General features: G+C 43.3%; 1 protein-coding gene across 3 annotated transcripts in view; it reads left to right on the top strand.

Moving 5' to 3' along the window:
• LOC126475308 (POU domain, class 3, transcription factor 2) overlaps positions 1-26,750 on the top strand; it is a 654,696-nt gene that overhangs the window by 427,465 nt on the left and 200,481 nt on the right. For all 3 annotated transcript variants that reach the window (XM_050103082.1, XM_050103081.1, XM_050103083.1), the window contains one exon: positions 13,213-13,275. In XM_050103082.1, coding sequence (XP_049959039.1) covers positions 13,213-13,275 — 63 coding nt within the window. The remainder of the gene's footprint in view (positions 1-13,212; positions 13,276-26,750) is intronic.

Below are 26,750 nucleotides of genomic sequence, written 5' to 3'. Positions count from 1 at the left end.
TCTATCCGTGTATCTTAGAATAAATAACCATAATTTTTCTAAATCGCTTCAGACAAATGGTATGGTAGCCTAGCTACGGATAGTTCTCTACTATCCTTGTTTCCAACAGCTACCGCATCACGTACGAGGATGTTTTTTCATATTGCTGAATCTGTGTACGTAAATAACGTGCGAGAAAAATATGATGCTTAAATATTGCTGGCCTGGCCATACTGCAGTCCACGCCTTGGTGGTATACACAACAGTAAAAACGTAGGCACACATGCAAAGCGTATTTTATAAACTAATGAAACATTGAAAATACATCTAATTGACTCTATAATTAATGATGCAATTGTTCGTTTAGATCGGTGTAGCATTCCGCGCAATTAGCATACATGAATATTTGACGGTAATTCGCTTTAAAGTAATTCGCCGATTGGCGTGTTGTTGGCTCTGGGCGTCTCGGCGGCAGCGTTGTGTCCCGCAGGCATCCGTCCCGTGTGCGATGCGGCTGTCACCTAGACCCTCCCTCTCCCCCACTGCCCAGCGCCCCCCCCCCCCCCCCTTCTGCCGCTGTCTTTGTGTGGGAGCGATGGAAACGCCAAGATGGACTCGGTCGGCATAATGTAGTTTGGCCCGGCCTTTGGGGAGATTTCAGTTGTGATTGGAACGCGGACGGTCGGGCACGGTCCGGCAGTTGTGTATCAGACAATTTCGCATCCCCCCAAACCCTCTAGCGCCCCCTCACCCGCTATTTCATCTGTTTCGGCGCACAGCTCGGCGGGCGACATGGCTTGGAGGGATGTCACGACAGACGAGGGCGTGGTGCCTCTGCGGGACGACTACGAAACAGAGAACTTCCAAATACTGTGGCCAATGAGAGCCAGTAGGGGTCAATTTGCTGCGCAGCGAGGTGTCAGTACGTGAAACGTGTTGAGGAATGGTGAAAGAAACGACGCACATGCAGGTATTCATCTTCTTCTCAGGCTGAAGGTTGGTGGTCACACAGTTCGTATTCCGAAATAAATTTCGCCACACTGTTACTGTTGTTGTGGTCTCCGGTCTAAAGAATAGTTCGATGCTGGTCTCCACCTTACTCTGTCTTGTGCAAACCTCTCCTTACCTGCATAATTGCTGCAACCTATATTCACTTCAACTTGTTTACTATAGTCAAGCATTTGTCTCCCATAATTTTTAACTACCACACTCTCTCCATTACCAAATTAGCTATTCCTTAATGCCTCAGAATGAGTCACTTCTTTTATTCGAGTTTTGCCGCTATTTTCTCCGCAGTTTTTTCAGGACCTTTTCATGAAATATTCTACCAACCCAGTCAACGGCCTTGCCGCAGTGGTAACAATGGTTTCTGTCAGATCACCGAAGTCAAGCGCTGTTGGGCTCGGCTGACACCGGCGTCCAGGTCTGCCCAGTGCTGTTGGCGTGCGGGATTCACTCAGCCCTTTTGAGGCCAGTTTTTCTCTGCCTCGTGATGACTGGGTGTTGTGTGATGTCCTTAGGTTAGTTAGGTTTAAGTAGTTCTAAGTTCTAGGGGGCTGATGACCAAAGATGTTAAGTCCCATAGTGCTCAGAGCCATTTGAACCATTTTTTGAGGCCAGTTGAGGAGGTACTTGACTGAGAAGTACGGGCTACGGTCACGAAAACGACAACGGTCGGGAGAGCTCACCACATGCCACCCCGTGCCTGCAGCCAATAACGCCAGTAGGCTGAGGATGACACGACGGTTGGTCGGTACCGTTGGGCCTTGCGAGGCTTGTTCGGATGGAATAGAGTAGTAGTATTCTATTAACACATCCAATCTGAAGCATTTCTTTTGTAACACCACGTTTCAGACACGTTTATTTTCCACTTGTCTACTGCTTATATGGACCACGTTGCACATCGATATAAGAGTTCACTCAAGATAGATGCTTTAGAAAAAAAAAGTTCTGGACAGTTAAATTTATATTCAATTTTAATAGTCTTTTTCAGAAAAGCTTTTCTTTCGATTGCCAGTCCATGTTTTATATCCTCCACTTCGTCTATTGTTAGTTACTTTGCTGCATAAATAGCAAAGGTGGTCTACTGCTTTTTGTGTATCACATCCTAACCTAATTACCACAACATTTCTTATTATAATTTGACTGTATTCCATTAACATTCATTTACTTTTACTGATGTTCATCCTACGACCTCTTTTTCAAGACACGATCCATACTATTCAACTGACCTGCAAAGTGGTTTGCCGTCTCTGGTAGAAGTGCACTACAGTAGGCTAACCTTAAGTTTGTTTGTTTTATTCCTGAACTTTAACTCTTTTCCCAACCCCTATGAACAGTCGTGCGTGTGAAAGCGCCGCTTCCGGGACAGGGAGGTGGGCCAGCCCCGAATCGAATTCACGCGGCGCCACCTTGGACCAGAATCCTGAAGACCTGGCCAAGTTTTCAAAACTTTTCCAATATGACCAGAAATGTGTGCAGTGCGGTTTCTGACCCTTCTTGTAACGATTTTTATATGAAAATTGAACAATTCAAAGTGGCGGATCCAGTATGGTGATAGGAATTTGGAAAAAATTAATGACGTGGACAAAAAATGTTTTCGTTGAACAGGCATAATTTTGATGGTAAACTCTATTACAAAACTGCCTCTATTACCGTCTTTATAACAGAAAATATGTATCAGTAAAAAAAAAACTGGAAGTTTTCCGTGTTTTCTTCCTCTTGTACTACTTGTTCTTCATCTTCATTTGCTTCTTCATGTTCTTCGTCACCGATATCTATATTCTCTTCATCATCCGCAGCATCTGATTCCTCGTAAGCCACTGGCGCAATCAAACAAAAGGCAACAGCTTCCAACGACAAAGTTTTCACTTTCCTCGGAAATGGTTTCCGCAAAGAAGAAATAGAGAGATCGGTTGTTTTCAGAAGTCACCGGAACACATCATCCGTATTTTTCACACGACAAGACTTTCAAGAAAGCTTAGGCGATATTGCCTTATTAACTTGTTTGTTGATGCCTGCGCATCTTTCAACAACTGATCTACATCTACATCTACATCTACATCCATACTCCGCAGGCCACCTGACGGTGCGTGGCGGAGGGTACCTTGAGTACCTCTATCGGTTCTCCCATCTATTCCATTCTCGTATTGTTCGTGGAAAGAAGGATTGTCGGTATGCCTCTGTGTGGGCTCTAATCTCTCTGATTTTATCCTCATGGTCTCTTCGCGAGATATACGTAGGAGGGAGCAATATACTGCTTGACTCTTCGGTGAAGGTATGTTCTCGAAACTTTGACAAAAGCCCGTACCGAGCTACTGAGCGTCTCTCCTGCAGAGTCTTCCACTGGAGTTTATCTATCATCTCCGTAACGCTTTCGCGATTACTAAATGATCCTGTAACGAAGCGTGCTGCTCTCCGTTGGATCTTCTCTATATCTTCTATCAATCCTACCTGGTACGGATCCCACACTGCTGAGCAGTATTCAAGCAGTGGGCGAACAAGCGTACTGTAACCTACTTCCATTGTTTTCGGATTGCATTTCCTTAGGATTCTTCCAATGAATCTCAGTCTGGCATCTGCTTTACCGACGATCAACATTATATGATCATTCCATTTTAAATCACTCCTAATGCGTACTCCCAGATAATTTATGGTATCAACTGCTTCCAGTTGCTGACCTGCTATTTTGTAGCTAAATGATAAAGGATCTATCTTTCTGTGTATTCGCAGCACATTACACTTGTCTACACTGAGATTCAATTGCCATTCCCTGCACCATGCGTCAATTCGCTGCAGATCCTCCTGCATTTCAGTACAATTTTCCATTGTTACAACCTCTCGATACACCACAGCATCATCCGCAAAAAGCCTCAGTGAACTTCCGATGTCATCCACAAGGTCATTTATGTATATTGTGAATAGCAATGGTCCTATGACACTCCCCTGCGAAAAGTATAGAAACAATTCCGTTCAGCCCGTGGATGAACAGTCTGTGGGCTCCTCTTAGCATATTGTATCATGATTACTCTTTGACATAACGCCTGGCTGCTGCAATCACGTAGCTTTGAAATTTTTCGACGTCAAGGTTCTATTTTGCAACTGTCACTTAAAAAATGGCTGAAAGCCGGAGTTACGGCTAGTAGCTTGATTTTATGGCACATAAGCGAAGATAATAGTACATACTTACGCATGCAATGAAAAAAAGAGGTAATGTAGTGGAATCTAAACCTTACCTTTTTTCGCCCGCGTTTTGCGATTTTCTTGTTTTCATTCCGGTAAGAAGTTGATTAAATAAAAAATAAATATTCGTAAATAAGTAAATGCCTCGTGGAACAGCCTCCGTTTATAAAAATATGGTCTGATGTCGCTGAACAAAAATATTTCATCCGAACGACGCAATACTTTTCCACCCGGCTAACTCTGAGCGCGGTTCACAAATAAATGCTGCGTCGGATCTGAAATTCAACCTTTGGCCGCTGCTAAGGCCGAGATTCAATAGTCCCAACATAACTCTAGGCAACCTGATAACAGAAGCTTCTTAACTCTGAACTTTGTTTTATTTATGGCCACTTTTCGGGATTCTCACCTAATGTGCGACGGATTAATGACGAGAGCTGGTGTGCCGGCCAGCCTCGATGTTGTTTTCAGGCGGTTTCCCGCATCCCACTAGGTGAATATCGGGCTGATCCCAAGTTCCGCGTCAGTTACAAGATTCGCAACCATTTCGAAAACTTTCACACACTTTCACATAAGTGACACAACACGCAGACAGTTGCCCCGACGTGGGGAACGGGGGGAGGATAGTGGGGCGATGACGGCCACCTATTAAATTATCCATGATAAATGCTTTCTTAACCGTGCCGACGCTGCACAGGTGTGGCACAAAGGCCGAAAAAAGGAGCACTTTAATTCCTTCCCCATATGTCTTAACTTTCTTTCCTTTACTGTTTTCTCTATTTACAGGTGCAGTAATACAAGAAATCGGCAGCAGCCGCGTTTGCTCCGTTCTCAGTTACATCCTCCCTTTCATTTCCTTAGGCCCTATTAGCTGCAGTCTGATTTCTGTACAAGTTGTAGATAACATTTCGCTCCCTGTATTTTATCCATGATTATTTCAGAATTCCATAGAGCGTACCACTCATATGTGTCAACGGATTTTTTTAAAATCTAAGGTAGCCTTAAATGTGTGTTCTTTATCCAACCTGTTTCCTAAGATAAGCCAATTCAGAATGTCTGTACAGTGATTCCATATGATGCAAACCGTAGTCCTGAATGCATTTTCCAGGGTTTAGATGCATACAAATTTTGAAGTTTGTACAATTTATCACAAAGAAACTGTTTCAAATTCTTGAGAGATGATACAGAAGGGCACTAGGTCATTAATTTTGTTTTCCTTTCAATACTGACTTTAGTAGCTCCCTAACATAGTTCTAGTTCTTATAGCGAGCAGGCTAGAAATGTCGTTTCAACTCACCCTTGGAGTTAATAAAGGCCATCTTCGCATCTGAATAGCGGTATTATGATCTTGGAAGACTCTGTACTCTTCTTTTTTGTTTGTTTATATTAACATGAGCAGCTTAGTTCCTTCAGGTCTTCTTTTACTTTAGACCAGTGTTCTGCAAACGCCTACATTACTGTGTAATTAAATCATGGTCACGACTACAATATCGTAAGTAATAATAATAACGATGATAATAATAATAATAATAGTAGATTCGTTGGAATGGTTCATGGATCGTGTTTTGTAGCCCGAAACTGAGTGATTTCTCAGTGGTATCCAAGTCATAGAGACAGGGACATGGAATTGAGAGACTGCCATGTACATGAATTGTCAGTTAGCAGGCAAATCACTTGAGAGTCTTAGTATGACGAAAAGAAAGGTAATTCACGACTGTTTCTAAATATGGTAATTGCCTGCAAGTCAGGACCGAACTGATCGTATGATGAAAAGATGGTTTGTATAACGGAATTTTCGAATACTCAAAGCTAATGAGAATTTTAGGGACAAGCCACAATTCGCTTACTCTCATTGTTCCAGGCTGAAGAAACACTGATCGTTCGGACTTGCATACACTCTAAGGATATTGTTACCATCATTGCACTTAAAATATTCTTCAACATTTCGCTGAAACTTTACAAATTTTCTAGAAATAACTGCGTATAGCATCAAATGCTGTAAGAAATGTCAGCAAATTTTCTATGGTGCCACATGTTTCTCCTGTAATCGGCTGATCTAAACAATCGTTTTATGAGAAAATTGAATTTACAGTTGAGTTAGGGACGGAGGGCTCTATAAATTTTTTAGACTAGTTCTGATTGTAAAATAAAGTATTTCAGTATTTACCACTGATGCTCCCATTTATCCAAAATATATTGACAATAATAAGGTCGTGGTGCACATGGTTCCCAATGAAATTATACAAAAAAAATTACAGAGACTTTTAAATAGTTACTTGCGTTATTTGTCTAGTTTGATGATTGCCTCTCTTGAAGCACTGGTTTTGTGTATTCTTCAGTATCTTATTGTCCGCCCCTGGTAGCTGAGAGGTTAGCCAGCACGGTAGCTCAGCGTGTTCGGTCAGAGAGCTGGTTGGCCTCTGTAATAAAAAACTGAGTGGAAGGATCAACAACGAACTTCAACGGATGTCATGGGACGTCCGCAGCGACCAAATACAACGATCAGCCAAGGAAAAAAAAAAAAAGTGGTCAGCGTGACAGACTGTCAATCCTATGGGCCCGGGTTCGATTCCCGGCTGGGTCGGAGATTTTCTCCGTTCAGGGTCTGTGTGTTGTGTTGTCCTAATCATCGTCATTTCATCCCCATCGACGCGCAAGTCGCCGAAGTGGCGTCAAATCGAAAGACTTGCACCAGGCGACCGGTCTACCCGACGGGAGGCCTTCGTCATACGACATTATTATTATTAGTATCTTATTTTCCACTGATCACTAATTTTAACAGACATGCCCTTCCAAAAGCTCGTTGAAGTAAAGGCTCGAATGCTGGGGAAATCTAAAGATATCTGATTGTCCTGTAGTAGAATTAAGAAAAAATTAATAGGGTCTGTTAGGTTTCTATCTTATTTTCCACACTGACAACTAATTTTAACAGACATGCTCTTCCAAAAAGTCGCTGAAGTAAAGGCTCGAATGCTGGGGAAATCTAAAAACATCTGATTGTCCTATGATAGAATTAAGAAAAAATTAATAGGGTCTGTTGGATTTCTAAGAACAATCACCAGCGAAGATATGAAATGGTCACTTCGTGCGTATGAACCAAGGAATTCTTCCCCAAACTATTTCTAACATTGAAATTCCATGAATACAATTTAATTTGAGAGAATGTTTATCTGCGAAGTCCTGACGAACGGTAGGAAATGCGACAAGCTAACTACCCTTAAAGCGGTCTAATAGTGGTAATCACATCATTCACACTCTGCCCGCATGGTAAGTGATTACTAAGGTTGACTTTCGTTTTGCGATGATTTGCGTCTCCCACCTTCAATTTGCTAACCAACGTGTCAGAGACTGTAAGTGGGTGAGTATTCAGATAACTGAAAGTCAAAACAAACAAAGGAAAAACATCGTTAGGGAAAATGCACCACAAGACTACGTTTCGTTCCCCTACATCGTTTTTCGTACAACGCTAATATTCTCTTATATTCGTATGAATACTGAATATGACAATTTTGAAACTCAGATTTCGCACTCAGGAGAAGCGATATGCCTAAATGCAGAAGTTCACCGCAACAGAGTCCCGCGACTTCTGCTTGACGAAGTGGCGGGATGCTCTTTTGCAGGCAATTTTCCCCAGTCCCAGCGCGCAGACATTCCTGCCTGTGAATCGCTTGCTGCCCCTTCCAGCCCACCTCTCGCTTCTCGACTGGATACATTAGGGAGTCAAGTCATTAATATTTTTGTAGCCCTAATTATCAGAATAAAACTTCCCTTCACCGCCGCGTCCCTCCTTCTTCACACTTCCCTGTTATATCGCGTCTTTTAATTAACAGTTCCCTCTCTCTTTGCTCTTTTTTTTGTCTTTTATTTTTAATAAAACGCCTGTCACTGCAAAGCACAGTGCTGGTTTCACCTTTAAGTGGGAGCAGCACAGAGGGAACAGTGCTGCGTGTGTATTTTCCTGTGTGTTTTAAAGCGTCTTTGTTAACATTAATCAAGCAGCTTGGCTAATTAGTTTGGTTAAATTTAGTAATTATGCTAGGCCATAAAGGCGGGGTACGAGGCAAGAAGGGTGAATAGACGGCGTCACGCCTTACGTCACGAGGGGCGCCGAGGAGGAGCTTTGGGCGGCGACCAACAGATGGCGCGCACGGCGTGGCGGTTCGCTCAAATTCCACGTGGCCCGAGGCGCAAAGCGAGGGAAAACGGCGTAACGCAAAGCAGTGGTTTTCACGCGTACACCGTGCACCGCAACAATGGTGTATTCAGTAGTCCCCTGTACAAACCGATGATGGTTAATTATAACGACCCGACTACGGTATGAAACCTTTAAGTAACAAAATGTATTATCCACCACCACGCATTACGTTTCGCCAACACTGGAATATACCAATATAATCCCGGTATATATAAATTCACATGTAACAACTGTAGTAACTTTCCCATTGGTCAAACAAAAGAAGAAATTAACGCCGGATTTAAAGAACACATTTAGAAACAAAAGACATCAATCGAGCTTCTTTATCCACAAGGACTACTAAATGAGCATACAGAATTTAGACACAAATAGGCTGTTACCTCAAATACCGTACTGAACTTTTAGAACACGAAAATGGATAAATCTGAAACCAAAGATAATTGCGACGAAGTTCAGTTAATAAAATAATATCGCTGTTCACCTGTCCATCAGCATAATCTTTGCAAACATATTACGTTGTAAGAGTAGAACTGTCAAACTACCATCAAACCATAATTAAGAATTATTTCCGTATATTTACGTCATTTACAATATAATTAAAACACCGACAGTTTTAAGGCAGTTCTCTAACGACGTAATATAGATGTCACAGCATTGTAGACACGAGTACAATATAGTCACTTTAATATAAATGACATTCACACTTATATAAGTATGCAGATACTTGACAATGGCGATAAATGCCGAGAAAGTCTGTCGTTAATAAAGATTAATTGTTATAAGCATGTATTCTGTTGCATATTTCTAATAATCATGTCATTATCTGACATATATTATGCTGCTGCCCCTGAAGAAGAAAATACGTCATTACGCCCTCTTTGTGAACAGTATGTATATCTTAGTTCATCATGAGTTATGGGGTTGTGAATATTCATACCAATGAATCAGGGACACAGATTCTTCGGTGAAACATTTCGAAAAAATCTACATGAAATTATCAACACTGTCAGCTTCTCCCAGTAAACATGTACCCTCAGGAGAAAGACATTTCTGGGACGACTGGGGTTCACAAATAACTTTAGACCATGCATATAACTCCATATTTGCAGCCAATTCACTCTTCAAGAACAGGCAGTCTACCGTACTTGCTGCATCTCTACTAGACGTTTCACGCACAGGTCCACTTGACAGTGTTACCCAGTTACTGCAACACTGTTTGAAACTGTAGAAATGGCAGCTACATCATTTGCATCACAATCTCCTCCATGTTCCAAAGCTTCTGCGTGCTCCTCTGTAACCTCTTGCCAGCTGTTCACTATTCTGTCAGTATTCTGATATGTTGTCCCGAGTAGACAAGACGGGTTGCTCATGCAACTGCTTGGATCTGAAGATGATCCGAGTGATCGAAGCATGTAATCGAATTACAAACGTGTGCAACTGAGACGGAGCAATAAATGAGAATTATCTTAAATATCTACTCGTATACAGCTGCAGAATTCTGTCAAGGTGATTATGTCGGCTGTAGTGAAAATCATTCCTTGCCTGATTTTTGACTTTACCATTGCGACGCAGTCCGCCTGAATGCATAACTACAGATATTTATACATATATCAAAAAAGTTTGCATCATCTCGGTTCCGAGAGTTCCGGAACCCATACAGAAAATTGGAATATAGATCAACATAAACATCATTTCCGCCCTTTTTATTGCTGATGAAAACCCCACGTTGCATATTGTACCACCATTAACCGAGATCTTCAGGGGTGGTAATCCAGAATGCTGTACACACCGGCACCTCTAATACCTAGCAGCACGTCCTCTTGCATTGATGTATGACTATATTCTTCGTACCATACCATCCACAAGTTCATCAAGGCACTGTTGGTCCAGATTGCCCCACTCCTCATCGGAGATTCGGTATGGATCCTTCAGAGTGGCTGGTGGGTCACGTCGTCCTTAAATAGCCCTTTTCAATCTATCGCAGGCATGTTCGATAGGTTCATGTCTGGAGAACATGCTGGCCACTGTAGTCGCGCGATGTCGTTATCCTAAAGGAAGTCAGTCGCAAGATGTGCACGATGGGGGCGCGAATTGTCTTCCATGTAGACGAATGCCTCGCAAATATGCTGCCGATATGGCTGCGCTATCGGTCGGAGGATGGCATTTACGTATCGTACAGCCGTCACGGCGCCTTCCGTGACGACCAGCGGCGTACGTCGGCCTCACATAATGCCACCCCAAAACAGCAGGGACAGTGTTCAAATGGTTCTGAGCACTATGGGACTAAACATCTGAGGTCATCAGTCCCCTAGAACTTAGAACTACTTAAACCTAACTAACCGAAGGACATCACACACATCCATGGGACAGTGTGTCTAAGGCGTCCAGCCGACCGGGTTGCCTCCAAACACGTGTCCGACGATTGTCTGGTTGAAGGCATATGCCTGAGCGGTCCATTCGGCATGTTGTTGAGCCCATCTGAACCGCGCTGTATGGTGTCGTAGTTGCAAAGATGGACATCTCCGTGGACGCCGGGAGTGAAGTTCCGCATCATGCAGCCTATTGCGCACAGTTTGAGTCGTAAAACGACGTCTTGCGGCTGTACGAAAGGCATTACTCAACACGTTTGCGTTGCTGTCAGGGTTCCTCTGAGCCATAATCCACTGCAGTAGTAGCCCTTGGGCGGTCTGAGCGAGGCATGTCATGACAGTTCCTGTCTCTCTGTATCTCCTCATGTACGAGCAACATCGCTTTGGTTCACTCCGAGTCGCCCGGACACTTCCTTTGTTGAGAACCCTTCCCGGTACAAAGCAAAAATGCGGACGCGATCGAACAGCGGTATTGTCCGTCTAGGCATGATTGAGCTAGAGACAATATGAGCCGTGTACCGTGTACCTCCTTCCTGGTGGAATGACTGGAACTGATCGGTTGTCGGACCGCTTCGTCTAATAGGGTCTGCTCATGCATGCTTGTTTACATCTTTGAGCGGGTTTAGTGACATCTCTGGAACAGTCAAACGGACTGAATCTGGATTCAATATCCACATTCAACGTCTATCTTCAAGAGTTCTGGGAACCGGTGTGATGCAAAACTTTTTTGTTTTTTTGAAGTGTGTAGTAATGGTCGCCCGCCTCCTGTATGACTTTCTCACATTTGTATTACTGAAATTACATCCTCGAAAATCTTAGAATCCCCATAACCCATATCTTTTCAGTATCAATGTCGATAACAGGCAAAAACGATCGAGATTCACGATTCCCGGTCAAGTTTGAACGGAACCCTCAGTGTGCTATTCTCACTCGCATCTGGCCAATCAATGTTCTTTCGTATTAGGAAAAGTTGATTATCTGATGCGAACTTGTTCAGATTTCAACATTTTTGCAATCCTTAAATTTCCAGAATCAATAGTTTTCAAAAATGTAGCGATAAAAATTCTTTCAAAAGCACTTCTTCAACAGCAATATTTTGCTTAACGATTTTTTTATTGGTTTTACTAAATCTGATTACTTTATTCCTCACTCAACAGCATCTTGAAGGAGCGAATTATCAGTGGCACAAACTTTATTCAAAACAGCAACAGAGCCCATGAACGAAATTGTGTTTCTAGAAAATAAATAATATTTTACAGTTCTGTAATCAATAAACGTCAGAAGAATATAATTCTTCTATATTTGATTTATCAGGCGACACAGCTATGAACATTAAAACGCGGCAGCCAGTTACACATGCGCTAATAACTATGTCTCTGCTTATGATGGTAGCTGAGTCTTCAGTAATAACGTAGGTGGTGAGATGTGCTGCTGCAGGGAACAATATAAAATTGATTATACCTTCTTGAATATGAGTAGTTTATGTTATGCTCCGACGTGTGTACTTGGAGATTAACATGGCGCCAAATGCAGTGAGCGGTAATGTTGTTAGTAATGATGCAGGACAGGCCATGAAAAGTGGAAATATACAATTGGGCAACAGCAGCAGCAACAAAAGCGGCGAAATGTATTTGGCAAAGCACTGAGCGCCGACTAGTCAGAAGTTGCTACTGGAAGAGAAGCACAGCAACCATTTCTTCTGCGGTTGCGTTATTCGGGTTGTTTCCGCGTATACTATATTATGAGTATTGCTAAAACTAAGTTTTCCCTTGCCGAGTTCAACACCGTCGATATCATCGGAGAAGAACTACATATTTGTAATAGTCTTGGAAATCCACCATCAGCTCTGCAGTACATACATTGTGTACAACTGAGCACAAATGATTGCGTTGTGTTATCAATTATCAGTGGCTTCTGGGATGCCAGAGAAATTTATTTATTCGTTCACAGAAGACAAATGTTCCCAGTAAGACTCTAAAACACCACCACTTGTGAAGTAATCGACGTGGGTTTTGACAGTAATGCTAAAAACTAAAATTCATTGGGAAAAATGAAATGTAGAATTTGTCAATAGTTATAACAAAACCAACAGACTTAAAAAGATAGTTGGACTTATTTAGTGAAGACAGATAGATTTGGAAAGAATCGTATTCCCCGGGACGACAGTTGACTGCATCGGTATTTGATAACAAAGATTACATATAAATGTTATATGTCCATAGAAAGAAAATGTAAGCCATTATTGTAGCGACAGAAGAAAATTATGGTTTGAATACTGCTGATATAAACAATATTCCCTCTGTGTGTGTGTGTGTGTGTGTGTGTGTGTGTGTGTGTGTGTTTGTTTGTTAGAGAGAGAGAGAGAGAGAGGACGCGATGTGTATGTCTGTCAGTAAGTAAGTGAAGAAATGCTCTTTTATGTTGCAGTCAACCTTTTTATTTATTATCAACGGCAGAGGCAGGCAGCTTATCAACTTGTTTTTGTTTCAGGGACACTCTGGTTATGGTGCCCGTTCATCTGACCATTCGCCGTACCTGCATTCAATCAACGAGGTCAGTAATCATCAGCTCTAACATAAGAATTTTCTTGCACATTTTGTCTAAGTTCGATATATTTCCCGTACCCATTTTCAACCTGCACACAAAGTCCTTTACCTTCTTCAGGCATTTCAATCCTTATATGTTGTATGTTAACCGGGGACCTAGAAACGATTGAGAGGCTCCGTCCCCGCCGCAGCCGCAGTGGTCCACAACCCCACGACGACTACCGCAGTCCACTTCACCCCTCCGTCGCCCCACACCGGACCCGGGGTAATTGTGCGCTTCGGCCCCAGGTGGACCCCCCAGGGAACGTCTCACACCAGACGAGTGTAACCCCTATGTTTGCGTGGTAGAGTAATGATGGTGTACGTGTACGTGGAGAACTTGTTTGCGCAGCAATCGCCGACATAGTGTAACTAAGGTGGAATTAGGGGAACCAGCCCGCATTCGTCGAGGCAGATGGAAAACCGCCTAAAAACCATCCACCGGACCTCGACACAAGTCTGCCGCGCGGATTCGTGCCAGGGACCAGGCGCTCCTTCCCGCTCCGAAAAGCCGTGCGTTAGACCGCTCGGCTAACCGGGCGGGCCTTTCATTCCTTTCTTCCAGTCGCCTTTATATTTAACAGCTCCGTTTAGCACAATAAATTCTGAATCGTTCTTCAGACATATATCAAGTACGAAATGGCCACTGAAAACAATTGACTATGGATGAAGAGCTATTTATGTAAATTTTAAAACAGCTTGCCTGAAACTTAGGATTTCGACGTCATGTAGAATGCTTGCGAGATACCAGAACTTGAGAACTGACACTGTAGATGTGAATTCGAATAATTAAAAACGCGGGGTATTTTAGGGTGAAACTGTGGTCGTATGGACCAATTTGGAAGGGAAACATTACATAAACTTGTGCAACATTCGCAGTGGCACTGAATTTTTTTAACGTTAACTGTTAAGAAAAAGTAGCATTAATGGTTCACACTATCACCTCTTAAAATATGTTCGTTCCCTGTAGAAGCACCCTGTGCAGATATTTACAGAAGGCATTCATATTATTCATAGTTGCTTGTGAGTCGCGAAAGTAAATCATGACTGCAGTCGATATTCATTTAAAACTGTTGCTCACGAAAGTGACGAGGATGGACGCTCATGTACATTTAGTTCCTAAGGTGAATCAAACTATAAAGCTAAAAGTCACTCATACTCAAAACGTCTCTGGTAATTCGTTTCAGTTTTTTTCTGTTTTACTTACTCGGTTGTGACACAATACCGGGATCGTCAGATATGCGAATGCTAGTCTGTATGTCGAGATTGGAGTAGCAAAGAATCATTATAAAATGCGCAGTAAGTATTTTCATTTCCGAAGCGACATGGGGTATAACGTGGTGTTATCTAATAACACTAAAATCAGTATAGCTTTATTACGTTACTATTTTATGGTTGCTTTACATTATACTTGTCGTCCATTATTTCTAAAAACTGCTGTCCTTTACCAATTGAAACAGTGGTACACGTAAATGCTGCATTCGACATAAATAACTTTATTTCGAACCGTGCACCATGATTCTTCAATTTCTGGTCGTTCATCATCAAATGATTTACGAGTATTTTCTATACTATATAACCTGCCTCTTTCAAATGATAACCGATATCGCTGTGGCAGCTTAATAAAATCACGGTTGGAGTGGCGTTATTACTGGAGAAGCGTCTTCCGTCTCGATACTGGACGGACGCAATGTGAAGTTGCTGCAGTACATCGAAATGTACTGATTTGCGTACGGTATTAGGTACCTGTCCCGCAACTTTTGTCCTGTCCGGATAGCTCTGCAGCGCTGAAGATGACCTATTTCTGCACGATCTAAAATAAGCTAAGAAGTGGCAGTCATAAATGGGTTCGGCTATTCTCGGGCCGCGGCCAATTCACTCAACTTGTTTCAAATTCCTGCCTCGTTTGCCGCTGTGCATCGTTGTCTTAGTGCGTCTGAGCAATCCTCATGTTTTTATACAGCGTTTCTCCCATATCCTATATCATTTTCTCTATTCAAGGACATGTAATAACGTCAGAAAGATTGAAACCATTATTTCTTAAGTACTTTCAAAGTAAGCCAAACCACTGCTAATTCTTTAGTAATCAATACCTTCACTACGCGATAACAGTGGTGATGTCACTGGTGACAGTGCCACTAAAGCTGAGTAACTAAACATTGTTTCCCGAAACTCCGCAGCATAAATCACGCCTTGAAAGTTAACACTTAATCAAAATCAAATGCAAAATGATTTAGACAAGATATCTGCATAGTGCGAAGAGCAGAAGTTGACTCTAAATAATGAAAAGTGTGAAGTTATCATTATGAGTACTAAAAGAAGTCCGCTAATTACACGATAAATCACATAAATCTAAGGGCTGTACCTTCAACTAAATACTTATGGATTCAGAATGAGATTTTCACTCTGCAGCGGAGTGTGCGCTGATATGAAACTTCCTGGCAGATTAAAACTGTGTGCCCGACCGAGACTCGAACTCGGGACCTTTGCCTTTCGCGGTCAAGTGCTCTACCAACTGAGCTACCGAAGCACGACTCACGCCCGGTACTCACAGCCTTACTTCTGCCAGTATCTCGTCTCCTACCTCCCAAACTTTACAGAAGCTCTCCTGCGAAACTTGCAGAACTAGCACTCCTGAAAGAAAGGATATAGCGGAGACATGGCTTAGCCACAGCCTGGGGGATGTTTCCAGAATGAGATTTTCACTCTGCAGCGGAGTGTGCGCTGATATGAAACTTCCTGGCAGATTAAAACTGTGTGCCCGACCGAGACTCGAACTCGGGACCTTTGCCTTTCGCGGGCAAGTGCTCTACCAACTGAGCTACCGAAGCACGACTCACGCCCGGTACTCACAGCCTTACTTCTGCCAGTATCTCGTCTCCTACCTCCCAAACTTTACAGAAGCTCTCCTGCGAAACTTGCAGAACTAGCACTCCTGAAAGAAAGGATATAGCGGAGACATGGCTTAGCCACAGCCTGGGGGATGTTTCCAGAATGAGATTTTCACTCTGCAGCGGAGTGTGCGCTGATATGAAACTTCCTGGCAGATTAAAACTGTGTGCCCGACCGAGACTCGAACTCGGGACCTTTGCCTTTCGCGGGCAAGTGCTCTACCAACTGAGCTACCGAAGCACGACTCACGCCCGGTACTCACAGCCTTACTTCTGCCAGTATCTCGTCTCCTACCTCCCAAACTTTACAGAAGCTCTCCTGCGAAACTTGCAGAACTAGCACTCCTGAAAGAAAGGATATAGCGGAGACATGGCTTAGCCACAGCCTGGGGGATGTTTCCAGAATGAGATTTTCACTCTGCAGCGGAGTGTGCGCTGATATGAAACTTCCTGGCAGATTAAAACTGTGTGCCCGACCGAGACTCGAACTCGGGACCTTTGCCTTTCGCGGGCAAGTGCTCTACCAACTGAGCTACCGAAGCACGACTCACGCCCGGTACTCACAGCCTTACTTCTGCCAGTATCTCGTCTCCTACCTCCCAAACTTTACAGAAGCTCTCCTGCGAAACTTGCAGAACTAGCACTCCTGAAAGAAAGGATATAGCGGAGACATGGCTTAGCCACAGCCTGGGGGATGTTTCCAGAATGAGATTTTCACTCTGCAGCGGAGTGTGCGCTGATATGAAACTTCCTGGCAGATTAAAACTGTGTGCCCGACCGAGACTCGAACTCGGGACCTTTGCCTTTCGCGGGCAAGTGCTCTACCAACTGAGCTACCGAAGCACGACTCACGCCCGGTACTCACAGCCTTACTTCTGCCAGTATCTCGTCTCCTACCTCCCAAACTTTACAGAAGCTCTCCTGCGAAACTTGCAGAACTAGCACTCCTGAAAGAAAGGATATAGCGGAGACATGGCTTAGCCACAGCCTGGGGGATGTTTCCAGAATGAGATTTTCACTCTGCAGCGGAGTGTGCGCTGATATGAAACTTCCTGGCAGATTAAAACTGTGTGCCCGACCGAGACTCGAACTCGGGACCTTTGCCTTTCGCGGGCAAGTGCTCTACCAACTGAGCTACCGAAGCACGACTCACGCCCGGTACTCACAGCCTTACTTCTGCCAGTATCTCGTCTCCTACCTCCCAAACTTTACAGAAGCTCTCCTGCGAAACTTGCAGAACTTACTTATGGATTACTGTTACGACTGATTCAAATTGGAACGATCATATAGATAATATTGTGAGGAAAGCAAACCAAAGACTACGATTTATTGACAGAACTCTTAGAAAGTGCTGCAGATCTATTAAAGGGACTGCTTACACCACGCTTGTGCGCCCTTTCTGTGCCGTGTGTGGTCCGCTTCAGATGGGACTGACGGAGTACATGGAAAAAGTTCAAAGAAGGGCAGCTCGTTTTGTATTCTTTTGAAACAGGAGAGAGGGTGCCACGGATATGATACATGAATTGTGTTGGCAATCGTTAAAACAAAGGCGTTTTTCGTTTCGGCAGGATCTTCTACTGAAATTTCAATCACCGACTCCTCCGATTACGAAAATATTTTTTTGGCGCCCACTTACATAGGGAGAAATGATCATCAGAATAAGAGAAATCAAGGCTCGCACAGAAAGAGTTAACGTTCATTTCTCCCATTCGCCTTTCGAGAGTGGAACATGCAGAAATAGCTTGAAGGAGGTGTCAGGCACTTAATTAGGAATTGTGGAGTAATCATGTAGATGTAGATGTTGAATTGAAGACACTGTCTTGGGGAAACTGAGACCAATAGTTACATGCTGCGTCCACCCACTTGGATAACTGCGTTTTGCAGCATTAAACTGGAAATTTACATTTATCAAATTGAAACCAGTCATCAAAAATTGTAGTAGACCAGATGGTATTTACTTTCATTACAATGCTAATGCTCCCTGATAAATAATCTAAAGGCGATCTTTAGACTTTTGTGAAGTGCTCACTACCGTTTGAACCCAATTGCCAGCCGGTGTGGCCGTGCGGTTAAAGGCGCTTCAGTCTGGAACCGCGTGACCGCTACGGTCGCAGGTTCGAATCCTGCCTCGGGCATGGATGTGTGTGATGTCCTTAGGTTAGTTAGGTTTAATTAGTTCTAAGTTCTAGGCGACTGATGACCTCAGAAGTTAAGTCGCATAGTGCTCAGAGCCATTTGAACCATTTTGAACCCAACTGATGAATTTTCTGAGAACAATTGCAGTAACATGATGTTTGCCACTGGTAAGTGGAAGCTTTGCTACCGATTATGTTGTAATAACGTTTTTTGAGGTTCACACCCATTACGGTAAGGCATTTTTGAAATTACAAGACGTCTTAAATACTGTGAAGAAATGTTGTATGCAGTGGAATGAAAGAACATTTGTTTAAAATGAGTAAAACATTAAATGTTGAAAATGAGTAATTGTTAAGGAGAGCAGTACAAATATGTGTTAATGCAATCATATGTTACGTTTCATTGTGATGTTTCTCCATGAGTTTTCTTGGGAGGTGTAATAGTAGTGATTACATGCTCCTGTTCTTTACTTAGTTTAGTGTACCGAGGCGCATGAATGGCTGCGATGAATGTTTGCGCTGGGGTACCGTTGTGTTTGTATTGTTAAGGGTGAGAACGGAAATGAAATGTAGAGCCGTGAAAGAAAAAAATCGATGTCGTCTGTTTCGAATAGCAGTGAGAGTACTGCTGAACATAACATCCCCATCTTTCAGACGCATCATTGTAAACGGTGTCACATGGTTTCAGTCGAAGAGATGTTGTGAAGAGTTGTGGGATTTAATAAAGGATTAGCACAGACATTCTGATATTCAAGAACTAATGCCAATTCGTTTCCTCCAACTGCGACCAGCTACTTCGCTGTCGAGCGACAATGCAGTAAGTGCGCGTTAGCGATCTCTAACACGTAGCGAGTTTAGAGATTAAATTTACACAGTCGTGGATGTGACATCGATTTTCACTGTCATCATAAAATTTGACCTAGCGGTCATCATGGATAAGATTTGTTACGTAAGAAGAGAACCATAATTGACTAGGAACGATGCTGACGCGATGCTGTGCTCTTTAAATTGTGGTGTAATATCGTTTCAAATTTTCAGTGCAAAAGCTTACCACTCGGTAATATCATAGAAAGCGTAAAAACAATAATTACCTACGCCTCTAGGCAAGAACAGTGCATTCAGCGTGTGGCAGAAGAGAGATGCTGCCCCTCTACCAAGAAAAAAAATTTCCTTGAGACTGAAAATGCCACGTGGGCCTGGACTTTGAAAACTTCCGCTAGCGTTGTACAACATTCAATCGCGGTGGTTTTTCCTCGTTTTAACAACCAATAAAAAAATGATAAAAATCTGAATACATATGAATACTAGCTGCTTGACAGCAAAATAATATGTTCATGCCCCATGCAAACTAAACTCTCTGAGTTAAATACATTGTAGGTAGTACATTAAAAGTGGTAGCATTAGTCCATTTGGAGATTAATAAATACAGTGTTCCTATAGTTTTGCGCTTTACTTCTTAAGAAATTGTGCTTTGTTCCCTCCACATTTCCCTCTTCCACAACCGCCCTGCCGCAGCCTCCCGACAGCCCCTCAAGATCTTGGGCACACTCTAGCCTCCCAGCGTAGCTGGAAGAAGGGCTGGGCATAATAAGAACTCGCGCATCGTAATAGCTTAGCAGAAGGGGAACTGACACGGAAAAAGTATCCACAGCATCTCGACCATCAAAACATCATGTTTGACAGTGTTCGTGGGAGAATTACGTGTTCCCACATGAGGATATGTACAGCGTTGTCGAAATGATAGTTTTGATGATCCAAGTTTTATGGTGGGGGGAGCACAACGATGAATGGGCGTACTGACTTCCAAACCTTTGAACACGATACACTAAACGGTCAATGTTATTGTGGTACTGTTCTCCTGGTGAGATTGGCCCTGACTTCATCTTTAAAGCACCTCATCGAACAGCGCAAAGAGATGGTCTCTTGGAACGAGATGATATTCCGCGAATGTTCTCGCCAACCCATTCCCCCGTCTTACACCACTACGAGCTATTGTGGTATGCATTTGGAATACGTATTGCAGTACACCAGCGACCATCCAGCAGTTGACAACTGTGCTGATGGAGGAATGGAACGCCCTGCCACAAGAGCCTTATCAACTTTTTGGCCAACATGGGAGCATGTTGCAGAGTATGCACTGCCACCTATGCTGTCCACATACCATATTAAGAACCGTGCCCCGCCTTTTGTAATTTTCACGGGACCATCATGAATCTCGGCGCCTTCAGTGTAATTCTCTTCGAATAAGAGTGTCATTTCAGTTCGTGTCATTACGTATTCCTGTCAGTTACCTTCTGCACTGTACTGTAACTGTTGTTTCTATGTATGGTCCAAGTTTCATCGAGCTACGTTACTTGGCAGAACATATGTGGAAGTAGACTTAAGTTTGACAAATCTGTGTATTGTTCTATTTAAAACTTGTGAAAATCGACCGTCTCTCTCTGTTATAGATACATTTTAAAACCATAGATAAAGAGACTACTGGAGCTGATAGAATCGTCTCGAATCTTTTTTTTTTTTTTTTTTTTTTTTTTAAGAAGCCTCGGTACTTCACGATATCAATGCTTTTGTTTCGATACTTTTATGAGTATGAAATTAAGCATGAGTAAAGTATCGATACTTTTCGTTGGTGGATACCGTGTCTCTAAGCGGAGGGAAGTTCTCGTGTGCTGAACGGTAGCCGCCTCTAAGTGGGACTAGGCTGACGATGTGTTACAGTTGTCAGCTGCAAATGCGGCGCACAAGGGTCTACTGTGCGGGTGCGTGCAGCTAGTCTCCAACGTCTGAAAGGCACGATGTCTCTCTGGCAGGAGACCGTGACGAAGGTAATGGTTCGCGAAACACTCGCAGCTAACGGCACAGAACTGTTGCCTGTTGACGTGCGACAAAGGTATAAGTTCATAACACAGTCTCCCATAGTTTGTAGCCTTAAGGTAGTAATTGAACGCGTATTCAACAAGAAAGAACAAACAACACAGGTAGTTATAAAAGCTAAGTCAACACAGGTAGTTACGAAAGCTAAGTACAGGATGGAGCGAGCAAATTTCGCAATCTCCATAGTCGGCAGCACAATACCATTACCTTCCGAATTTACCGCCTTGTAAAATAGGTAATAGCATAAAGCTCAGTAATATGGCTTCTACATTTAAATATATACTCCACCAGCCACTGTGCAGCGCATGTTTGAGGGTATATAGTACCAATACTTTGTGCTGAATTTGCGAATGGCTCCGAGGAAGAATGTATATATAGGCTGCACCAAGCATTTACGATAAAAATTATTGCGTTCTAGAGAATCCTAAAGTGAGTATTTTGAGATCAGATTCTAATAATAGGAAACGAATGTTAGTTTTTCGTTTACATAAACAATTTAGGTATTACAGTAACAATTTCAGCTCATAGCGGTTGTTCGAAGCGACAACCGCCACTATCAGTGTATGATTTATAACGTAAACCATTTACAGTACTCAATCGTGTGAGTTATCAATCACTAGCACACATCGTTTACTGATGATGCAGCAATTACACACCTACCACATTCTCCACTCATTCGTCTTGGGCATTCTACAGTCCAGTACCACCTATTTAAAATTAACAGTCCGACCAATTCTTTTCGAGAATCTCGGCCAGCTCACTGTGGGCTGAGCGATTGAGTTTCTCTTAAGTTTTTATGCAAGGTGAGTTATGCAAGGTGAGAAATGTCTACAGCGCAACTTTTCTCCAAACAATAGTTCCTCCATCTGCATATACATCTGCGCCCGCAAGCCATCTTACGGTGTGTGGCTAACGGTACTTGGGTAATACTGTCTCCACCCCCACTCCCTCATCTTGCCTGTTCCAGTTGTGAATAGTTCGTGAGAAGAACGATTGTTAGTAAGCCTTTGTATGAGCTCGACTCTCTCTCATTTTACCTTCGTCATATTTTCGCGAATTATATGCGGGAAGGAGCAGTATATTGGTTGACTCTTCTAGGAAGGTATGTTCTCGAAAAAGTAAACGCCTCTCTTGCAACCTCTGTCACTTGAGTTGGCTGAGCACCTCCGTGACGCTTTCGCTCTTACCAACAACGCGGTCCAGTTCACATTAGTGTGACCACCGCCTATGTTCGACGTCACTCACTGACAGCAGGAAGCAGCACTAGCCGCGAAGGGTATATAAAGCGTGTCGAGGGGACGTGGAAAACAGTGCAGTCATTGTCATGCGGAAACGGAGCGATATGTCTGACGTCTAGAAGGGCATGATCAATGGCTTTCTAGCCAACGGTGAAAGCACTTCCGAAACGGCTAAGTTTTTAAACTATTCGTTGGTCGTCTTGGTTAATGTGTACCGTGCGTGGCAAAATGGCGCTATCCAAAACAGGCGCTGAGGCAACGCTGGTGCACCACGGGCCGTAGATGACAACCGTGGCCAACGGAGGCATACATATTTACGGGCGCACAGCAGTGCAACTGTTCACCAACTGACCGCCCTGATGAAACAAGGGATTACCAACAGTATCTCCTCAATAACAGGTCACCGCACGTTGCTGCGTATGGACCTCTGCAACAGGCGCCTGGTTCATCTGTCCATGGTGGCCGCTGTTCGTTGGCGTCAAACGCTGGAATTTGCATTTCCGGTAAATGGTGACAAGTGCCCTTTCCAGACGAATCACTTATTATGCTCCATGTGACAGATGGCCTTTGACATGTACGGCGTGAAACGTCTGACAGCAAACGTTCTGGAGCCAAGAGGGAGCTTTACAGTCTGGGGAATGTTTTCGTGGGAGTCCTTGGGTGATTTCGTCATTTTGGAAGGCGCAATGGACCAACACAAGTGTGCATCTATCCTTAGAAACAATTTCCACCACTACGTGCAGTTTCTTTTTTCTCGGTACGATGGTATCTGACAGAAGAACAATGTAAAGTGTCACACAGCTCGCAGCGTACGTGCTTGGTTCGAAGAGCACCAATATGAATTTACCATATTCGCCTGGCCACCAAGCTCCACTGATTTAAACCTAGTCGGGAATCTGTGGGACCATCTCGATCGGGCTTTTCACGCCTTGGATCCTCAGGCGAGAAACCTAGTGTATCTGGCCGGACTCGGCAGGGCTACACGTCACTGTCCGTACCTTGTAGAACCTCGTTGACTCTCTTCCTGCACGTTTTACGGTTATTGAGGCTTTTCACAGGTGGTCACATTTATGTGACTGGACGGCAGAAGCCTATAATGAAACGTGCTGCTCTCCTTCGGGTCTTTTCTATTTGCTCTATGAATCTTATCTTGTACGGATTCGAGACTGACGATTAATAATCAAATACTGCTCGAACGAGGCTTTTGCAAGCTTCTTCCTTTTGTGGACAGACTGCACTTCCTGAGAATTCTTCCAATGAATATCAGTCTGGCATCGTGATGGACCGTAAAGTAAACGCATAGCTCCAATTTATTTTACAGGTCTGTCTTGATTACACAAACTTTTGCACTTCACCATTACCGGTTTCGTCTACTGCCATCTTCAGATCATAAAATATTCTGACGTAGTATCAACGTCAAACTAAACATGTAGGTACATCACTCTGTGATGCAGCACCATCATTTAATAACATTTGGCCATCAGGTTGCTATTAAGTTATTCATCCACATATCATTTACAAATGGGATTAGACAGGTCGTCTTAAGTGAAAAAAAGAAGCAATTTAAAAATAAATTATGACTTATGCATTCAGTAGCATTATCTTACATCAAAAATTACCTTAGAATTCTTCATTTGTATCACATCACTGGTCACTACTCACATTACACACAAACACAATCTACACTGTATTGTGCACGCGCGCACCCACCCACACACACACACACACACACACACACACACACACACACACACACACACACACACATCAGGACCTTGGTGATACTGACGCTATTCCATTGAATTCTTCCTGTTGACCACTGTGCCAGACTCAAAAATTTGAGTCAGCACCTCACCACAATCAATGAGATGCTGAGCGGCGCCAGAAAATGGGAAACGGTTAGAACTGTCCATCAAAGATCCTGGATATAGGATTTTGCAGTAAAAATCATTAGATTATGACACATTACTGTACACGGGCAGTTGTTTATTGTTAAATAATGGAAACTTTTTATAATTCCGCGCTCTGTGTTAACTAAGTACTCCTTAACTTTGTTGTATGAATTTGGATTTTAGTTGTTCCTTTAATATCTTTGGGCAACTTATTGTACAATTTTTTCCCTTGTAGAAAATGTTGTTTTGTGTCTTTTTTTGTTTATTCTTGGTAAATGTAAATTTAGTCTGGCTTTTGTTCCGTGGTCGCGAATGCTACTGATTGTGAAATAGTAGCTGATGTTCTTCGTAATATGCATAACCCATTGAAAAATGTGCTCACATCGTGCTGTTGCAGATAGAACCCCCAGCTATGCAAACATATCTTTACAGGGAGATCGGTTACTGTTTTCGATTATTATTCTAATGGTCCTTTTGCGTACCCAGAATGAATTTTCACAATGCAGCGGGGTGTTCGCTGATGTTAATTGTCCTGGAGGATTGAAACTGTGTGTCCTAGCGGACTCGAGGAATCCCTCAGACAGTGGCTAAGACAAGTTTCAGCATTATCCTTTCTTCTACGAGTGCTAGTCCAGTAAGGTTTGTGGGAGAACTTCTCTGAAGTTTGAAAGGCGGGAGATGAGGTATCGGCAGAAGTAAAGCTGTGAAGGCCGGTGTTGAATCGTGCATGGATAACAGAACCAAAAATGAAATTCAAACTTCTGTCTCAAATAACAAAATATATAAAAGAGGAAAGAACGACGACAAAATCATGCCACTCTCTCTGTTGCATGTCAAAAATTCGACGAGCTCCGTAAGTCGGCTGGGAAGAAAACAGTTGCATCCGGGCAAACGGAAACGGACCACCCGACCCACCGGATGAAGCTTTCTTCGACTGCTCAGTATACAGTAATGATAACCTTACTGACTATGTGTATTACAGGCACACTTTTTTTATTAAATGTGACAACTTCAGTAGTGAACGTAAATGTCAGGAAATGAAATGTTTCAAAAATATCACTCTGCATCTGAGGAGCTATTTTGTGAGTGATTGTTTCTGACTGGTAAGCAACTTACTTAGGGTGCTACACTGATTACATGTACTTACAGATGATGGCATGAATATTTCAAGTATTAAGATATGCCATCACTCGAGTGGGACGAAAATCGTAGATGTGATTTATATTTTCAGACAAACAAATGATTACAGTTTCCGAAAACCTGGATGATTTATTGAAGAGAAAGAGCTTCACAGACTGAGCAAATCAGTAACGCACTGGTCTACTTCTGGCCCTATCCAAGCAGTTATTCGGCTTGGCATTGTTTTATAGAGTTGTTGGATGTCCATCTGAGGGATATCGTACCAAATTCTGTCCAATTGGCGAATTAAATAGTCAAAACCCAGAGCTGGCTGTAGGACCGTGCCCATAATGCTCCAAACATTCTCAATTAGAGAGAGATCCACCGACCGTGCTGGCCGAGGTAGGGTTTGGAAAGCACTAATATAGGCAGTAAAAACTCTCACCGTGTGCCGGCGTCCATTTCCTTGCTGAAATGTAAGCCCAGGATGGCTTGCCATGAAGGGCAACAAAACACGGCGTAGGTTATCGTCGACGAACCGCTATGCTGTAAGGGGTCCTGCTATGATAAGAAATGGCACCCTAGATCATCACCGCTGGTTGTTGGACCGTATGGAGGGTGTCAGTCAGGTTGGTATCCCACCTCTGCCCGGAGCGTATCCACACACGACTTCACTGGTCATGAGGGCCCATTTCGAACTCATCACTGAAAACAGTTCTACTCCAGGCATTGAGATTCCAGCCCGTAGACGTGTCTGGAGACGTCCCGGACACGGTGGGATACCAACCTGACTGCCGCCCTCATTACGGACCGACAACTACGAGTGATGGGCTAGTATGCCACTACTTTTATATAAAGATCCCTTTCGTTGTCATCTGCAGTACGTCAACGATATTCTACGACCAATTTGGTGCCCTTCATGGCGAGCCATCCTGGGCTTACATTTCAACAAGGTAATGCCCGCCCGCACAAGACAAGAGTTTCTACTGCTCAACTTCGTGCTTGCTGAACCCTACCTTGGCCAGCACGGTCGCCGGATCTCTCCCCTACTGAGCGCGTTTGGAGAATTATGGGCAGGGCGCTCCAACCAGCTCGGGATTTTGACGATGTAATGCGCCAGTTGGGCAGAATTTGGGACGATATCTCTCAGGACGGCATCCAACAACTGTGTCAGTCAATGCAAAGCCGAATAACTGCTTGCATAAGGGCCGGAGGTGAACAAACACGTTATTGACTTGCTCAGTTTACGAAGCTATTTCTCTTGAATAAATCATTTGTTTGCCTGTACATGTAT

Source organism: Schistocerca serialis, chromosome 4, assembly GCF_023864345.2.
Source record: "Schistocerca serialis cubense isolate TAMUIC-IGC-003099 chromosome 4, iqSchSeri2.2, whole genome shotgun sequence".
NCBI classification, from domain to species: Eukaryota; Metazoa; Arthropoda; class Insecta; order Orthoptera; family Acrididae; genus Schistocerca; species Schistocerca serialis.
The sequence above is the reverse complement of the archived record's forward strand: the minus strand, read 5'-3'. Positions and strand labels throughout refer to the sequence as shown.